The 16,125-nt window shown below is 46.7% G+C and overlaps 1 protein-coding gene across 1 annotated transcript; it reads left to right on the top strand.

Moving 5' to 3' along the window:
* The first annotated feature begins 11,975 nt into the window (after positions 1 to 11,975).
* LOC121007898 (E3 ubiquitin/ISG15 ligase TRIM25-like) lies at positions 11,976 to 13,689 on the top strand. Its single transcript, XM_040440172.1, has one exon. The coding sequence runs from the start codon at positions 12,013 to 12,015 to the stop codon at positions 13,579 to 13,581; it is 1,569 nt and encodes a 522-aa protein (XP_040296106.1). The 5' UTR covers positions 11,976 to 12,012; the 3' UTR covers positions 13,582 to 13,689.
* The last annotated feature ends 2,436 nt before the right edge of the window (positions 13,690 to 16,125 follow it).

Below are 16,125 nucleotides of genomic sequence, written 5' to 3'. Positions count from 1 at the left end.
GGCTATATGTACATATATATGGCAGGCACAATGTTCTTGCAAGATACTCAGAGGGTAAAAACACTTACAGACCAAGCTGCACCTTTCCTCAGAAATCCTGTGCACTATTCCTCAGAACTCCTGGCTGTCTTTATCCCATGGCCCGTATGCCCTTATGCTGGCTTTATCCTTGGTAGAAAACTTCCTCAGGTATATATCCTTTCTTTAGGCAAAATACTTTTGCCCTTCAGCTCTCTTGTCTAGCTGCAATACTGGCTCTGCTCTGCTTGGTTATGGGAACTTGGTTTCTCAGGAGCTAACTCTGGCTCAAATATCCTCAAGCAGGCTAGACCACACTTACTAGCCTCCTGGTCTACACTGCCCTTTTCCTGTCTGGGCCTAACTATATATATTAGGGGTTCCCTAGCTCCCTCTACTGTCTTGGAGGCTGAACTACACCCTAACAGGCCTGATACACAGATAAACAGGAAAAAGCACATAAAACATCATATACATTACAATGGTCATATTAGCCCTTGTGTAGTGCCCACATTTACCTAGTGGGACACTACATACCCCGTTGCTTTAACGTTGACCGTCCTCGGCGCAACATAAGGGGCCCGTCCAGCTGGAAACTGCAACCTGAAAGACAGAAAGTGCAAAGCAGGAACACACATCTACATTTGCAGTACATATATATATATATATATATATATCAGGCAGCTCCACTGGCAAGTGCGGTGAAAAGGGGCGTCGTTCTCTTAACTCAGGATAGTATAGGGAACAGGGGGCGCTGACCTGGTACAGCGTATTAAGGATAACCAGGATAGTCCATAATGATAATAATAGAAGATGCAAAAATTATATAAGTTCCTGGAGGCTCAAAGGAACAAAAAGAGTCCGTACCCGGGTCTTGTAAACAGTTAAACAGGGGTTTCCCGGGAGGGGCTACTCGGGCCCATAAGGTAATCTCCGAATCTCACAGGTGGGTGCCCCTTAGTAGACCGTGTGGACCTTATTACTGGCAGAGGTTCTTCCTAGAAAAAATGTGGGGGGTTCAGTCAGCACAACCCTGTATACAGGTGCACATCGCTATGGCAAAATACACATACAAACGCAAAAACACAAATGCAATAGCACTCTGCAACCAGCACTCTGCCCTGCTTCTATGCTGGATGCAGAGTGCTGGTTGCAGAGTGCTATTGCATTTGTGTTTTTGCGTTTGTATGTGTATTTCGCCATAGCGATGTGCACCTGCATGCAAGGTTGTGCTGACTGAACCCCCCACATTTTTTCGCAGAGTGCTATTGCATTTGTGTTTTTGCGTTTGTATATGTATTTTGCCATAGTGATGTGCACCTGCATACAGGGTTGTGCTGACTGAACCCCCCACATTTTTTCTTTGTAGTATATATTGGAGGCGTGGCGATCTCCATGCAGTCATGCACACCTGACCAGTTAGTCTGCCCTGGAGGCTGGTTTTAAAGTCAGTATAAAACTGAGTCTGCTTTTACAGCGCCTACCAGTAGCCATTTGGCTCCAGGAGAAGTATATAGTGGGCTCAGCATGCATGTTGGTACTTGCATCCCTGGATCCGATGAAAGCTGTCACGGCACCGGACGGGGTTAAAAGCAGAGTGTGCCTGGCGTGCATGCTGTACCTGCGCTCCCTGGATTTTGTGTGGCTATCATGGCCCATAACAGTTAGGTACTAGTGTTAAGGACCACTCATAGAGGCGACCTTGACGTGGTGAGTGGCTTATTACGCTTTGGCCAAAATGTACACCAATGCCTCATTCAACATCCAGCATAGAGGCAGGGCAGAGTGCTGGTTGCAGAGAGGTTCTTCCTGCCTTGGTTCAGGAGGGTCAGAGGAGCCCACAGGTTCTGGAGCTCTTTCAGGTACACTCTGGGACAGGTCATCCTGAGGTGGAGGACTAGCAGGAACTGGAGCTGGTACCACCAAGTTCAACCAGGGTGTGAGGAACCAATGAAGTGGCTCTTTGTCATGTATCAGGTTCTCAACAGCCTGCATAGGATCAGCAGGTTTGGCCGGCAACTCGGGCTCAAGAGACTCCGGCTCAATGTCCTCTGCTGCAATTATTCCTTCTATACAGGGTTTTAAACAATTCCTGTGTACAATTTGGGAGCCTTTATCTTCTCTGGAAATTTGATAAATGTGGGCCTCAGCATTAGGGATAGCAGAAATGACGTAGGGAGTCCTTTCCCACTTACTGTCCAATTTACTGGTTCGGTGGTTATTTTTTAACCACACCATGTCCCCTAAAGCTAGAGGTTCTGCATGAGCAGCCAGGTCATAGTCTCTCTGCTGTTGCTCTTGGGCATTTTCCATGCGCTCCTGAACAATCTCCTTAGCATTAAGGAGACGTCTTTGATGCTCCACCACCCAATCAGTCTTTAGTAGTGGATTGATGACATCAGGCACCTGTACATCCAGGGAGTGGTAAGCAGGTAGCCTCCCTTGACGGCCAAACATCAGATAGAAGGGCGTGTACCCGGTGGAGCAGTGAATTGTATTGTTATAGGTATACATGAGTTGTGGCAGCAGAGTAGGCCAATTACCCCTTGTCTCAGGGGGTACTGCTCTCAGCATTTCAATGAGAGTTTGATTCATCTTTTCACAGAGTCCGTTACCTTGCGGATGATAGGCGGTGGTCCGGACTTTCTGGCAATTATGTAGCAGGCACATCTCTTGGAACAACTGTGATTCAAACGCAGACCCCTGGTTGGTGAGGATCCTCTCTGGGCAGCTGTAGGGCAGAAGGAAATGCTTCCAGAACGCCTCCGCCGAGGTCTTGGCTGTCAGGTCCTTCACAGGCACTTCTAAGCAACAGGCCTTTTTGAAGGAAGAGTTGGTGGCGATGTCTCCACAGTCTCAATAGTTCTGGGTCTGCACTCTTCCTGCGGACTCTCTCTGGAGTTCTCCCACTAGTAAGGAAGTCGAACAGTTCACCGAGGACTCTACTTTCTGACTGGAGCTTAATCCACCTTTTTTGCTCGCCCCTGGACTCAGGAATATTTGATGAAGAGGATTCAGCAGATGAGTGATTTTCCGTGCGAACATTATCTTGCTGAGCGAATTTGTTGTAAAACGCCGGCATCTCCACTTCTTCCCAGGCATCCTTGGGTTCATCTGGTGCTTCTGTAGTGGGAAGCCGAGACAGGGCATCAGCATTATCATTGGAGCGGCCTGCCCGGTATTTCACAGTGAAGTCATAGTTGGCAAGGCGTGAGGCCCATCTTTGCTCCAGCGCCCCTAACTTGGCTGTATTCAGATGCGCCAGAGGGTTGTTGTCAGTGAAGGTGACAAACGGAGTGGCAGCAAGATAGTCCTTGAATTTTTCAGTCACAGCCCACACTAAGGCAAGGAACTCCAGCTTGAAGGAACTATAATTCTGATTGTTTTTCTCAGCTCCCCTCAGGGATCTACTGGCGTAGGCAATCACCCTCTCTTTGTTGTCTTGCACCTGAGCCAACACGGCTCCCAGGCCTCTTTTACTGGCATCCGTATAAAAGTGGAACGGCTTCTGATAATCCGGGTAACCCAGAACAGGGGGTTCAGTCAGCTTCTTCTTTAGGAGCTGGAAGGCAATCTCCCGTTCTTCATTCCATTCAACAGGGATAGGAGTCTTTGGACTCTTTTTGGGATGCCCCCTTAGGAGTTCCTGGATCGGATCTGCAATCTGTGCAAAATGCGGGATGAAGCGTCTGTAATATCCTGCAAAGCTGAGGAAACTTCTCACCTCTTTCACGGTGGTGGGAGTAGGCCAATTACGGACAGCAGCGAGTTTATCAGGATCAGGCTGGACTCCTTCGGCACTGACAACGTGCCCTGGGTACTTTACTGCTGGTTTCAGCAGATGGCACTTGGACGGCTTGATTTTAAGGCCATATTTAGCAAGGACTTGAAACACTTCAGTCAGGTATTTTAAATGGTCCTCATACGTCTTGGAGTAGATAATGACGTCATCCAGGTATAGTAGTACAGTCTCAAAGTTCTTATGGCCTAAAAAACGCTCCATCAACCGCTGGAACGTTCCTGGAGCGTCACACAGTCCGAAAGGCATATAATTAAATTCAAACAGACCCATAGGTGTAGTGAAACCGATCTTCTGGGGCCATGAGTACCTGCCAGTACCCACTAGTTAAGTCCAGAGTGGAGAAGTAGGCTGATGACCCCAGGGCAGTCAAGGACTCCTCAATGCGTGGCAACGGATAAGCGTCTTTATGGGTGATTTGATTGATTTTTCTATAGTCCACGCAGAACCTAATGCTGCCATATTTTTTTCGGACAAGAACTAGGGGCGCAGCCCAGGGACTATGACTGTCCCGGGGGATATTAGTATCATGTTACACATCATGGTTTGCCTTTTCATCATGTGTGTCCCTTCTCTCTTCCCCTAGCTTCTGCTCTCTCTCTTGTCTCCTCCCCTCTTCTTCATTCTGGCTTCACCCCTCATCTCAGCTACTTGCTCTGTTAGCTGCTCACTGCATGATTTTTTGACCTATCCATCTGTTCATCGGTGTATGATCTGCACAGTTTGGAATAAACTTCTTCACGATCTACAAGGTGTCGTTTGGATCGAGTCACTGTCAGCCAATTCACCTAAGATTATGGTTATCGCCATCTCAGCAGAACTGTAAGTTCAGAGATCACATTGTAATGCTTAGACTGGAGAGGCAGAACAGTCAAAAAATCAGTGAAGGGATCTTACAAGATCTGCAAAATATCTTTCAAGGGATCCTTACTAGCTATGCATGTATAGTGAGATGTATATGGACACTGGAATATAGCAGAATATATGTACAAGCCCGTATACTCCAGCCAGCAAGTAAATCTCAGCATAAGATTCATCAGCTTTCTGCACAGATTATTGAAGAAACTGTTCATGCGACTGTTATTTAATCAGCTCCTAGACTGTCTGTATTGTCACATGCATTCTGCCTGCAAGTCAATCTAAGCTCTGTATGCAATCAAAACTAACTTTGCAGCAGTAATTGCTAAACTTCTGACTCCCCCTCCCACTGGTTGCCTAGGAAACCCTCTCCCAGAGCCAGAAGATTGATACATTTCTATGCAAACACATAGCTTGTGATTTAACCCTCTGGTTGCCATCACAATGCAACAGCAAGGCAATGTACAATCTGAGGAACCTAATACACAGAAAGAACCTGAACTTCCAACAGCTCAGGAGTCAGATCCTCAAGGCCACATAAAACAATAACATTTAGTGAAGCCTGGAAAGTCCAAGGGAACTATGAGGCTGACAAAGAGGAACTGCTGCAGAACATCAGCCACTCGTGGTCTAAAACTATTTAATGCATGTCAGCTCTGTCTCAACCAACTCATAAGGTATTGCACCTAGAGGGCGCTGTTAAGCAGTTGAATGCTGCCTATGAGAACTACCAAAGACTGTCTGCTAAATATGCTGATCTCTTAAAGCGGTACAACACAGAAAATTCCTTTAACCACCTCCCGACCGCCTAACGCACGGATGCGTCCGGAAGGTGGTTGATTCATTCCTCCTGGACACATCCGTGCGTCATCTCGCGAGACGCGAGATTTCCTGTGAACGCTCGCTCACAGGCGCGGAAGGTAAGCGAGTGGATCTCCAGCCTGCCAGCGGCGATCGTTCGCTGGCAGGCTGGAGATGTGATTTTTTTTAACCCCTAACAGGTATATTAGACGCTGTTATGATAACAGCGTCTAATATACCTGCTACCTGGTCCTCTGGTGGTCCCTTTTGTTTGGATCGACCACCAGAGGACACAGGTAGCTCAGTAATATGTTGCACCAAGCACCACTACACTACACCCCCCCCCCTGTCACTTATTAACCCCTTATGAACCACTGATCACCCCATATAGACTCCCTGATCACCCCCCTGCCATTGATCACCCCCCTGTCATTGATCACCCCCCTGTAAGGCTCCATTCAGACGTCCGTATGAATTTTACGGATCCACTGATAGATGGATCGGATCCGCAAAACACATACGGACGTCTGAATGGAGCCTTACAGGGGAGTGATCAATGACGGAGGTGATCACCCCATATACACTCCCTGATCACCCCCCTGCCATTGATCACCCCCCTGTCATTGATCACCCCCCTGTAAGGCTCCATTCAGACGTCCGTATGAATTTTACGGATCCACTGATAGATGGATCGGATCCGCAAAACACATACGGACGTCTGAATGGAGCCTTACAGGGGAGTGATCAATGACGGAGGTGATCACCCCATATACACTCCCTGATCACCCCCCTGTCATTGATCACCCCCCTGTCATTGATCACCCCCCTGTAAGGCTCCATTCAGACGTCCATATGATTTTTACGGATCCACTGATAGGTGGATCGGATCCGCAAAACACATACGGACGTCTGAATGGAGCCTTACAGGGGAGTGATCAATGACGGAGGTGATCACCCCCCTGTCATTGATCACCCCCCTGTAAGGCTGCATTCGGATGTCCGTATGATTTTTACGGATCCACTGATACATGGATCGGATCCGCAAAACACATACGGACTTTTGAATGGAGCCTTACAGGGGGGTGATCACCCCATATAGACTCCCTGATCACCCCCCTGTCATTGATCACCTTCCTGTCATTGATCACCCCCCTGTAAGGCTGCATTCAGATGTCCGTATGATTTTTACGGATCCACTGATACATGGATCGGATCCGCAAAACACATATGGACATCTGAATGTGTAACGCACCTAGTTGATCAGTTAGGATCTCAACTGCGGAAGCAATGGACATGCACTATTATCCCACTGCCCTTGTTCTTGGCTGTGGGATTCGCGGTTACTCAGTATGTACCCCAGGCGTCTCTCTCAGGCTTGGGCGGAGAGTTTGGGGTAACAAAATCATTTACCGCTATCCATCTATTTAGTATTACTGCTGGAGAGGAAGGTCTCCCAGTATTACAGGAGTCACAAGTTAGTATAAGCTTGTGCACAGTTCAGAGTTAGTATCTATTATGCAATAGGTTCAGGGTTAGTACACTGCTCAAAAAAATAAAGGGAACACAAAAATACTACATCCTAGATCTGAGTTAATTAAATATTCTTCTGAAATACTTTGTTCTTTACATAGTTGAATGTGCTGACAACAAAATCACACAAAAATTAAAAATGGAAATCAAATCTTTCAACTCATGGAGGTCTGGATTTGGAGTCACACTCAAAATTAAAGTGGAAAAACACACTACAGGCTGATCCAACTTTGATGTAATGTCCTTAAAACAAGTCAAAATGAGGCTCAGTAGTGTGTGTGGCCTCCACGTGCCTGTATGACCCTCCTACAACGCCTGTGCATGCTCCTGATGAGGTGGCGGACGGTCTCCTGAGGGATCTCCTCCCAGACCTGGACTAAAGCATCTGCCAACTCCTGGACAGTCTGTGGTGCAACGTGACGTTGGTGGATAGAGCGAGACATGATGTCCCAGATGTGCTCAATTGGATTCAGGTCTGGGGAACGGGCGGGCCAGTCCATAGCATCAATGCCTTCATCTTGCAGGAACTGCTGACACACTCCAGCCACATGAGGTCTAGCATTGTCTTGCATTAGGAGGAACCCAGGGCCAACCGCACCAGCATATGGTCTCACAAGGGGTCTGAGGATCTCATCTCGGTACCTAATGGCATTCAGGCTACCTCTGGTGAGCACATGGAGGGCTGTGCGGCCTTCCAAAGAAATGCCACCCCACACCATTACTGACCCAATGCCAAACCGGTCATGCTGGAGGATGTTACAGGCAGCAGAACGTTCTCCACGGCGTCTCCAGACTCTGTCACGTCTGTCACATGTGCTCAGTGTGAACCTGCTTTCATCTGTGAAGAGCACAGGGCGCCAGTGGCGAATTTGCCAATCTTGGTGTTCTCTGGCAAATGTCAAACGTCCTGCATGGTGTTGGGCTGTAAGCACAACCCCCACCTGTGGACGTCGGGCCCTCATATCACCCTCATGGAGTCTGTTTCTGACCGTTTGAGCAGACACATGCACATTTGTGGACTGCTGGAGGTCATTTTGCAGGGCTCTGGCAGTGCTCCTCCTGTTCCTCCTTGCACAAAGGCGGAGGTAGCGATCCTGCTGCTGGGTTGTTGCCCTTCTACAGCCTCCTCCACGTCTCCCGATGTACTGGCTTGTCTCCTGGTAGCGCCTCCATGTTCTGGACACTACGCTGACAGACACAGCAAACCTTCTTGCCACAGCTCGCATTGATGTGCCATCCTGGATAAGCTGCACTACCTGAGCCACTTGTGTGGGTTGTAGACTCCGTCTCATGCTACCACTAGAGTGAAAGCACCGCCAGCATTCAAAAGTGACCAAAACATCAGCCAGGAAGCATAGGAACTGAGAAGTGTCTGTGGTCACCACCTGCAGAACCACTCCTTTATTGGGGGTGTCTTGCTAATTGCCTATAATTTCCACCTGTTGTCTATCCCATTTGCACAACAGCATGTGTTGCTTCCTAAGTGGACAGTTTGATTTCACAGAAGTGTGATTGACTTGGAGTTACATTGTGTTGTTTAAGTGTTCCTTTTATTTTTTTGAGCAGTGTATATAGCATGTCCTCAGTTTAGTATATAGTATGCAGTAGGTTCAGAGCATGTCCACAGTTTAGTATATAGTATGCAGTAGGTTCAGAGCATGTCCACAGTTTAGTATATAGTATGCAGTAGGTTCAGAACATGTCCACAGTTTAGTATATAGTATGCAGTAGGTTCAGAGTTAGTATAGCATGTCCACAGTTTAGTATATAGTATGCTGTAGGTTCAGAGCATGTCCACAGCTTAGTATATAGTATGCTGTAGGTTCAGAGCATGTCCACAGTTTAGTATATAGTATGCAGTAGGTTCAGAGTTGGTTTGGGAGTATCGTCTCACACCAGTCAGGAACCACCCCACTCAGAGTTCCAGGACATTAATCAGAGCAGGTAACAGGCATATACTTGCGGTTAGTTGGTCCTGGCTAGGAAGCCAGCAGTGGGGAAGCCAGTGGCAAGAAGGTAGACAGTCCTTCACGCTGTTGTTAGGGATCCAGGTCTAGATATGTGGACAGAGTCCTCAGATGCAGTGGAGCTAGCAGGGTGCGCACTCCATTAGTGGAACACCCTGCTTAGCACCTGTCTTCTATTTAAGGGCCGGACGGTAAGTGGGCGGAGTCACAGGAGGGCCCAGCAGCCACTGCGTTCCACGCTGGAGCGCAAGCCAGCGTAACAACACAGGCGGTCGCTGCGTTCCACGCTGGAACGCAAGCCAGCGTATCATCGCAGACGGCCGGTGCGTTCCACGCTGGAGCGCAAGTCAGCGTATCGTCACAGGGAGCCGCTGTGATCCAGGCTGTACTGTTACAGAATGGAGCCTTACAGGGGGGTGATCACCCCATATAGACTCCCTGATCACCCCCCTGTCATTGATCACCCCCATCTGCATTCAGATGTCCGTATGATTTTTACGGATCCACCGATACATGGATCGGATCCGCAAAACACATACGGACATCTGAATGGAGCCTTACAGGGGGGTGATCACCCCATATAGACTCCCTGATCACCCCCCTGTCATTGATCACCCCCTTGTAAGGCTGCATTCAGATGTCCGTATGATTTTTACGGATCCACTGATACATGGTTCGGATCCGCAAAACACATACGGACATCTGAATGGAGCCTTACAGGGGGGTGATCACCCCATATAGACTCCCTGATCACCCCCCTGTCATTGATCACCCCCCTGTCAGGCTGCATTCAGATGTCCGTATGATTTTTACGGATCCACTGATACATGGATCGGATCCGCAAAACACATACGGACATCTGAATGGAGCCTTATAGGGGGCGTGATCAATGACAGGGGGGTGATCACCCCATATAGACTCCCTGATCACCCCCCTGTCATTGATCACCCCCCTGTAAGGCTCCATTCAGACATTTTTTTGGCCCAAGTTAGCGGAAATTATTATTTTTTTTCTTACAAAGTCTCATATTCCACTAACTTGTGTCAAAAAATAAAATCTCACATGAACTCACCATACCCCTCACAGAATCCAAATGCGTAAAAATTTTTAGACATTTATATTCCAGATTTCTTCTCACGCTTTAGGGCCCCTAGAATGCCAGGGCAGTATAAATACCCCACATGTGACCCCATTTCGGAAAGGAGACACCCCAAGGTATTCGCTGAGGGGCATATTGAGTCCATGAAAGATTGAAATTTTTGTCCCAAGTTAGCGGAAAGGAAGACTTTGTGAGAAAAAAAAAAAATATCAATGTCCGCTAACTTGTGCCAAAAAAAAAAAAATATATGAACTCGCCATGCCCCTTATTGAATACCTTGGGGTGTCTTCTTTCCAAAATGGGGTCACATGTGGGGTATTTATACTGCCCTGGCATTCTAGGGGCCCTAAAGCGTGAGAAGAAGTCTGGGATCCAAATGTCTAAAAATGCCCTCATAAAATGAATGTGGGCCCCTTTGCGCATCTAGGCTGCAAAAAAGTGTCACACATGTGGTATCGCCGTACTCAGGAGAAGTTGGGCAATGTGTTTTGGGGTGTCATTTTACATATACCCATGCTGGGTGAGATAAATATCTTGGTCAAATGCCAACTTTGTATAAAAAATGGGAAAAGTTGTCTTTTGCCGAGATATTTCTCTCACCCAGCATGAGTATATGTAAAAAGACACCCCAAAACACATTGCCCAACTTCTCCTGAGTACGGCGATACCACATGTGTGACACTTTTTTGCAGCCTAGGTGTGCAAAGGGGCCCACATTCCAAAGAGCACCTTTAGGATTTCACAGGTCATTTACCTACTTACCACACATTAGGGCCCCTGGAAAATGCCAGGGCAGTATAACTACCCCACAAGTGACCCCATTTTGGAAAGAAGACACCCCAAGGTATTCCGTGAGGGGCATGGCGAGTTCCTAGAATTTTATATTTTTTGTCACAAGTTAGCGGAAAATGATGATTTATTTATTTTATTTTTTTCTTACAAAGTCTCATATTCCACTAACTTGTGACAAAAAATAAAAACTTCCATGAACTCACTATGCCCATCACGAAATACCTTGGGGTGTCTTCTTTCCAAAATGGGGTCACTTGTGGGGTAGTTATACTGCCCTGGCATTTTAGGGGCCGAATGCGTGAGAAGTGGTTTGAAATCAAAATCTGTAAAAAATGGCCGGTGAAATCCGAAAGGTGCTCTTTGGAATGTGGGCCCCTTTGCCCACCTAGGCTGCAAAAAAGTGTCACACATGTGGTATCGCTGTACTCAGGAGAAGTTGGGCAATGTGTTTTGGGGTGTCATTTTACATATACCCATGCTGGGTGAGAGAAATATCTTGGCAAAAGACAACTTTTCCCATTTTTTTATACAAAGTTGGCATTTGACCAAGATATTTATCATATATGATACTGTCACACTACTCCATCCACTGACGTTCCCCCCAGGGCAAAGCTTGGCAGGGAGCACGCTGAACAAACAGCAAACTCCACCCCAGTGTTCTCAACATGCACTGAAGTCTGTGGGGAAGGACTTTGTGGGAAATCCTGCGCTAAGATATGCTTGGTTCGCGTATACGCAAAGGGCAAACCTGAAACGGCCGTAAGACTGTATACCATTCTCGCAAGTACAAGGTTCTTTGATCTCTTAGGCATAACAGGAGGTGCTTGGATTGGAGGAAAAATAATCCATTCAGCTTGATTCCTGAGAAGATTGCACTTGCTGCTCCTCAGGATGGAGCCCATCATCAACCTCCTACAGGGGTCACCTGTAATACTCCACATGTCTCATTGTCCTGACTGGAGGAGACAGAGGTGAAGTTTCCTTTACTCTACCCAACATTTTTTTTTAACTGCCGTTTAGTGGGTTTTCTGCTTTTTTCTCAATGGAATGCAATCTCTGAGCTGCAGGGGTTAATTCTTCTACAAGAGCTCTCCGCCCTCTTATCAGAAGAGACTTTTCCACTTTTGGTTCCTGCTCCTCATACCACAATGGCGTCTGCTGATCTGAGGGCCGAGCTGGACTGCTCCATCTGCCTGAGCCTCTATACAGATCCCGTATCCCTGAGATGTGGACACTACTTCTGCCGCTCGTGTATTGTGAGTGCGCTGGATGCACAGGAGGCAGCTGGAGTGTATTCCTGTCCTGACTGCAGAGCAGAATATCCAGAGCGTCCGGCCCTGGAGAAGAACAGGAAGCTGGGGAACATAGTGGAGCGTTTCTTATCTGCTCAGCCTGATATGGAGGAGACCGGGATCTTCTGTACTTACTGTACTAAGTCTTCTGTACCGGCTGTGAGGACATGTCTGCAGTGTGAGACCTCCATGTGCCATGAACATCTCGGAGCCCATAACAAGTCAGTGGATCACAGTCTGATTGAACCTACTGTGTCGTTTCTGCACAGAAAATGCTCCACACACAAGGAGGTGCTGAAATACTATTGTCCGATGGACGCCGCCTGTATCTGTGTGTCCTGCTGGATGGCCGGAGACCACAAGGGACATGACGTGGAGCTACTGGACGTGGCCTCTGAGAAGGAGAAAGAGAAGCTGAGGAAATATCTGGAGGAACTAAACCCACAAAAAGCAGAAATTCTGACTAAACTTCAGAATCTGCAGGATCGTCAGAGGAATATCCAGGAGAAGGCCTCTGATAAGAGGAAGAAGGTCAGGGAGTTATTTATGGACATTAAGAAACAACTGAAAATGGCAGAAAAGAAAGCGTTGAGCGAGATCTCCAGGCAGGAGGAGAAGATTGTGTCCCAGATATCTGATCTGATCAAGAAGCTGGAAAAAGAGGAGGATAAGCTGTCCAGGAAGATGCGTCACGTGGAGGAGATGTGTCATGTCACCGACCCAATAAGACTCCTACAAGAAAGTGACATTACAGTATGTGGTCATGGAGATGATGAGGACACAGAGGCAGATGGTGGAGAGGGCAGGTCTGAGGATGATCTGGATGAGGTTCTGATCTCACTGACCTTACACCGATCTATGAGGGATATTGTCACCAATGTCACATCAGAGCTCGGGCTCCATGTTCCAGACATATTGCTGGATGAGGACACTGCTTATAGATATGTGAAGATATCAGAAGATCTGAAAACAGCAACAAGATCTAAAGATAAACAGAACAGACCAGAATCACCGGGAAGGTTCCTGTATTGGGACCAGGTGTTAAGCAGATGTGGCCTCTCCTCAGGAAGACATTACTGGGAGGTAGAGTGGGACCAGATAGGAAGATGTGGCATCGGACTGTCCTATCCCAGTATAAAAAGGAAAGGCGATGAGTCTGGTATTGGATATAATGATAAATCTTGGTGTCTGCTTATGTATGGTGCAGTATGTACAGCGTTTCACCGCTCAGGCAGATCCCCCCTCAGTGTAGATACAACATGTCCTAGACTTGGGGTCTTCTTAGACTATGAGGCCGGGCGTCTGTCCTTCTATCGGCTGTGTGACCCCATCAGACACTTACACACCTTCACCGCCTCCTTCTCTCAACCCCTACATGTTCTCTTCTTTGTGAAGGATGGAGCCTCTATTAGAATAATAAGCTGAGGCCGATGCGTCCACGTCCCGTTATAATCTCCGCCTATAAGTCACTATATAGCGCTGTATGGGCGGAGCCTCCGATCCCACAATGTATATGGCGGCTCTATGGGGGGGGTTCCTGTCTGATTATTTTATATTCCTCGGAGATCAGATCCAGAATCGATGCTTGAGACAAATGAGAAGTTACGTCGTCTGCACACGAGTTCGGGTGAACGCACATTAGATCTGCAGCGTATCCGCACCAATACCTGCAATGTGTGATTACGGTTTTTGGTGCGGATAAGATGCGGTTTTCCACTGAAAAGGGTGAAACCCGCAGCTAAAACCACAAACATAACTGACAGGCTGCAGATCTGGGAATCCGCACGGAAATAATCGGCGAAGTGTACGTGATCGGGGTAGTCTCATACACTTTGCTGGTGCTGTAATTCGTTACGGTTTTTCCATATGGGAATTCGCGTGGAAAGACTGAGCGTATTCCGCAGCGTGCGCAGATGGTCTTCGGGTACAAGCGCACGCTGCGTATTACCTGCTGGTTTTCCAGAGTGAAATAATACCGCCTAAGCAGATGGGATTCTCAGTATCTCATCTACACAGAGCGGAAGTTTCCGGCGTCAGGAGTGACCTGCGGAGCGGATCCGGAGATCTGCGGCCGGTGGATTGTCCGTGCGAATTTCTCCCTTTACAATGCAGAGGGGGAGATCTGGGGAAATCCGTGTCAGGATCTGCAGGTAACAGGTGTGGATCCTGGAGCGGAGATACACCGCCGAGTGCACGTACCTCATGGGGGCATCATTAACCCTTCCCCGTCCTCCACTGATGTCGCTGTAGGGGCTTCTTTATGTTTCTGGGACACATTTGGGGAACATATAATTATTAATCAGCTTTTCCTATTTCTGTAGAGATGTGACAATGTGACGCTTCTTTCCGCACTATACGCGGCATTTGTTGTGTTTTTTCCCTTTTTATGGAATAAATGTCCGACTACTTCTGTCCCATCAGAGTTGTCAGTCCTATCATCTGGGTGTCTGTGGTCTCCTCCGCCATCATGTCTGTTATAACCGCAGGTAATGAGTTCTGCAATACACTGGATCTGTACAGCGCCACCTGCTGTTCTCTTCCTTATCTTTGGCCGGTCGCGCTGAGCTGGTCGCACGCGCTCAGTTTAAGGTGACGTCTACACGACGAGGTGTCTTGGTCCCAACTATATACATTGTTTTAGTGTGAGAACTGTATGCAGCAGATCTGTATGTCTGTGTAGCTGAGCAGTGTATGTAGCAGAGCTGAATGTCTTTGTAGTTGAGCAGTGTATGTAGCTCTGCTTTGTGATACTGTCTATGGAAATGTGAAGAGACACAATATATAGTATATACAGCAGTGTACTGATATGTGAGGTACGAGGTATAATAGATGCAGTGTACAGATATATAGTATATACAGCAGTGTACTGATATATGAGGTACGAGGTATAATAGATTCAGTGTGTACAGATATATAGTATATACAGCAGTGTACTGATATATGAGGTATAATAGATGCAGTGTACAGATATATAGTATATACAGCAGTGTACTGATATGTGAGGTACGAGGTATAATGCAGTGTACAGATATATAGTATATACAGCAGTGTACTGATATGTGAGGTACGAGGTATAATAAATGTAATGTGTACAGATATATAGTATATACAGCAGTGTACTGATATGTGAGGTACGAGGTATAATAGATGCAGTGTACAGATATATAGTATATACAGCAGTGTACTGATATGTGAGGTACGAGGTATAATAGATGCAGTGTGTACAGATATATAGTATATACAGCAGTGTACTGATATGTGAGGTACGAGGTATAATAGATGCAGTGTGTACAGATATATAGTATATACAGCAGTGTACTGATATGTGAGGTACGAGGTATTATAGATACAGTGTGTACAGATATATAGTATATACAGCAGTGTACTGATATATGAGGTACGAGGTATAATAGATGCAGTGTGTACAGATATATAGTATATACAGCAGTGTACTGATATATGAGGTATAATAGATGCAGTGTACAGATATATAGTATATACAGCAGTGTACTGATATGTGAGGTACGAGGTATAATGCAGTGTGTACAGATATATAGTATATACAGCAGTGTACTGATATGTGAGGTATGAGGTATAATAGATGTAATGTGTACAGATATATAGTATATACAGCAGTGTACTGATATGTGAGGTATAATAGATGCAGTGTGTACAGATATATAGTATATACAGCAGTGTACTGATATGTGAGGTACGAGGTATTATAGATACAGTGTGTACAGATATATAGTATATACAGCAGTGTACTGATATGTGAGGTACGAGGTATAATAGATGCAGTGTACAGATATATAGTATATACAGCAGTGTACTGATATGTGAGCTACGAGGTATAATGCAGTGTGTACAGATATATAGTATATACAGCAGTGTACTGATATGTGAGCTACGAGGTATAATAGGTGCAGTGTACAGATATATAGTATATACAGCAGTGTACTGATATGT

Source organism: Bufo bufo, chromosome 7 (assembly GCF_905171765.1).
Source record: "Bufo bufo chromosome 7, aBufBuf1.1, whole genome shotgun sequence".
In the NCBI taxonomy this organism is placed as follows: domain Eukaryota; kingdom Metazoa; phylum Chordata; class Amphibia; order Anura; family Bufonidae; genus Bufo; species Bufo bufo.
The sequence above is the reverse complement of the archived record's forward strand: the minus strand, read 5'-3'. Positions and strand labels throughout refer to the sequence as shown.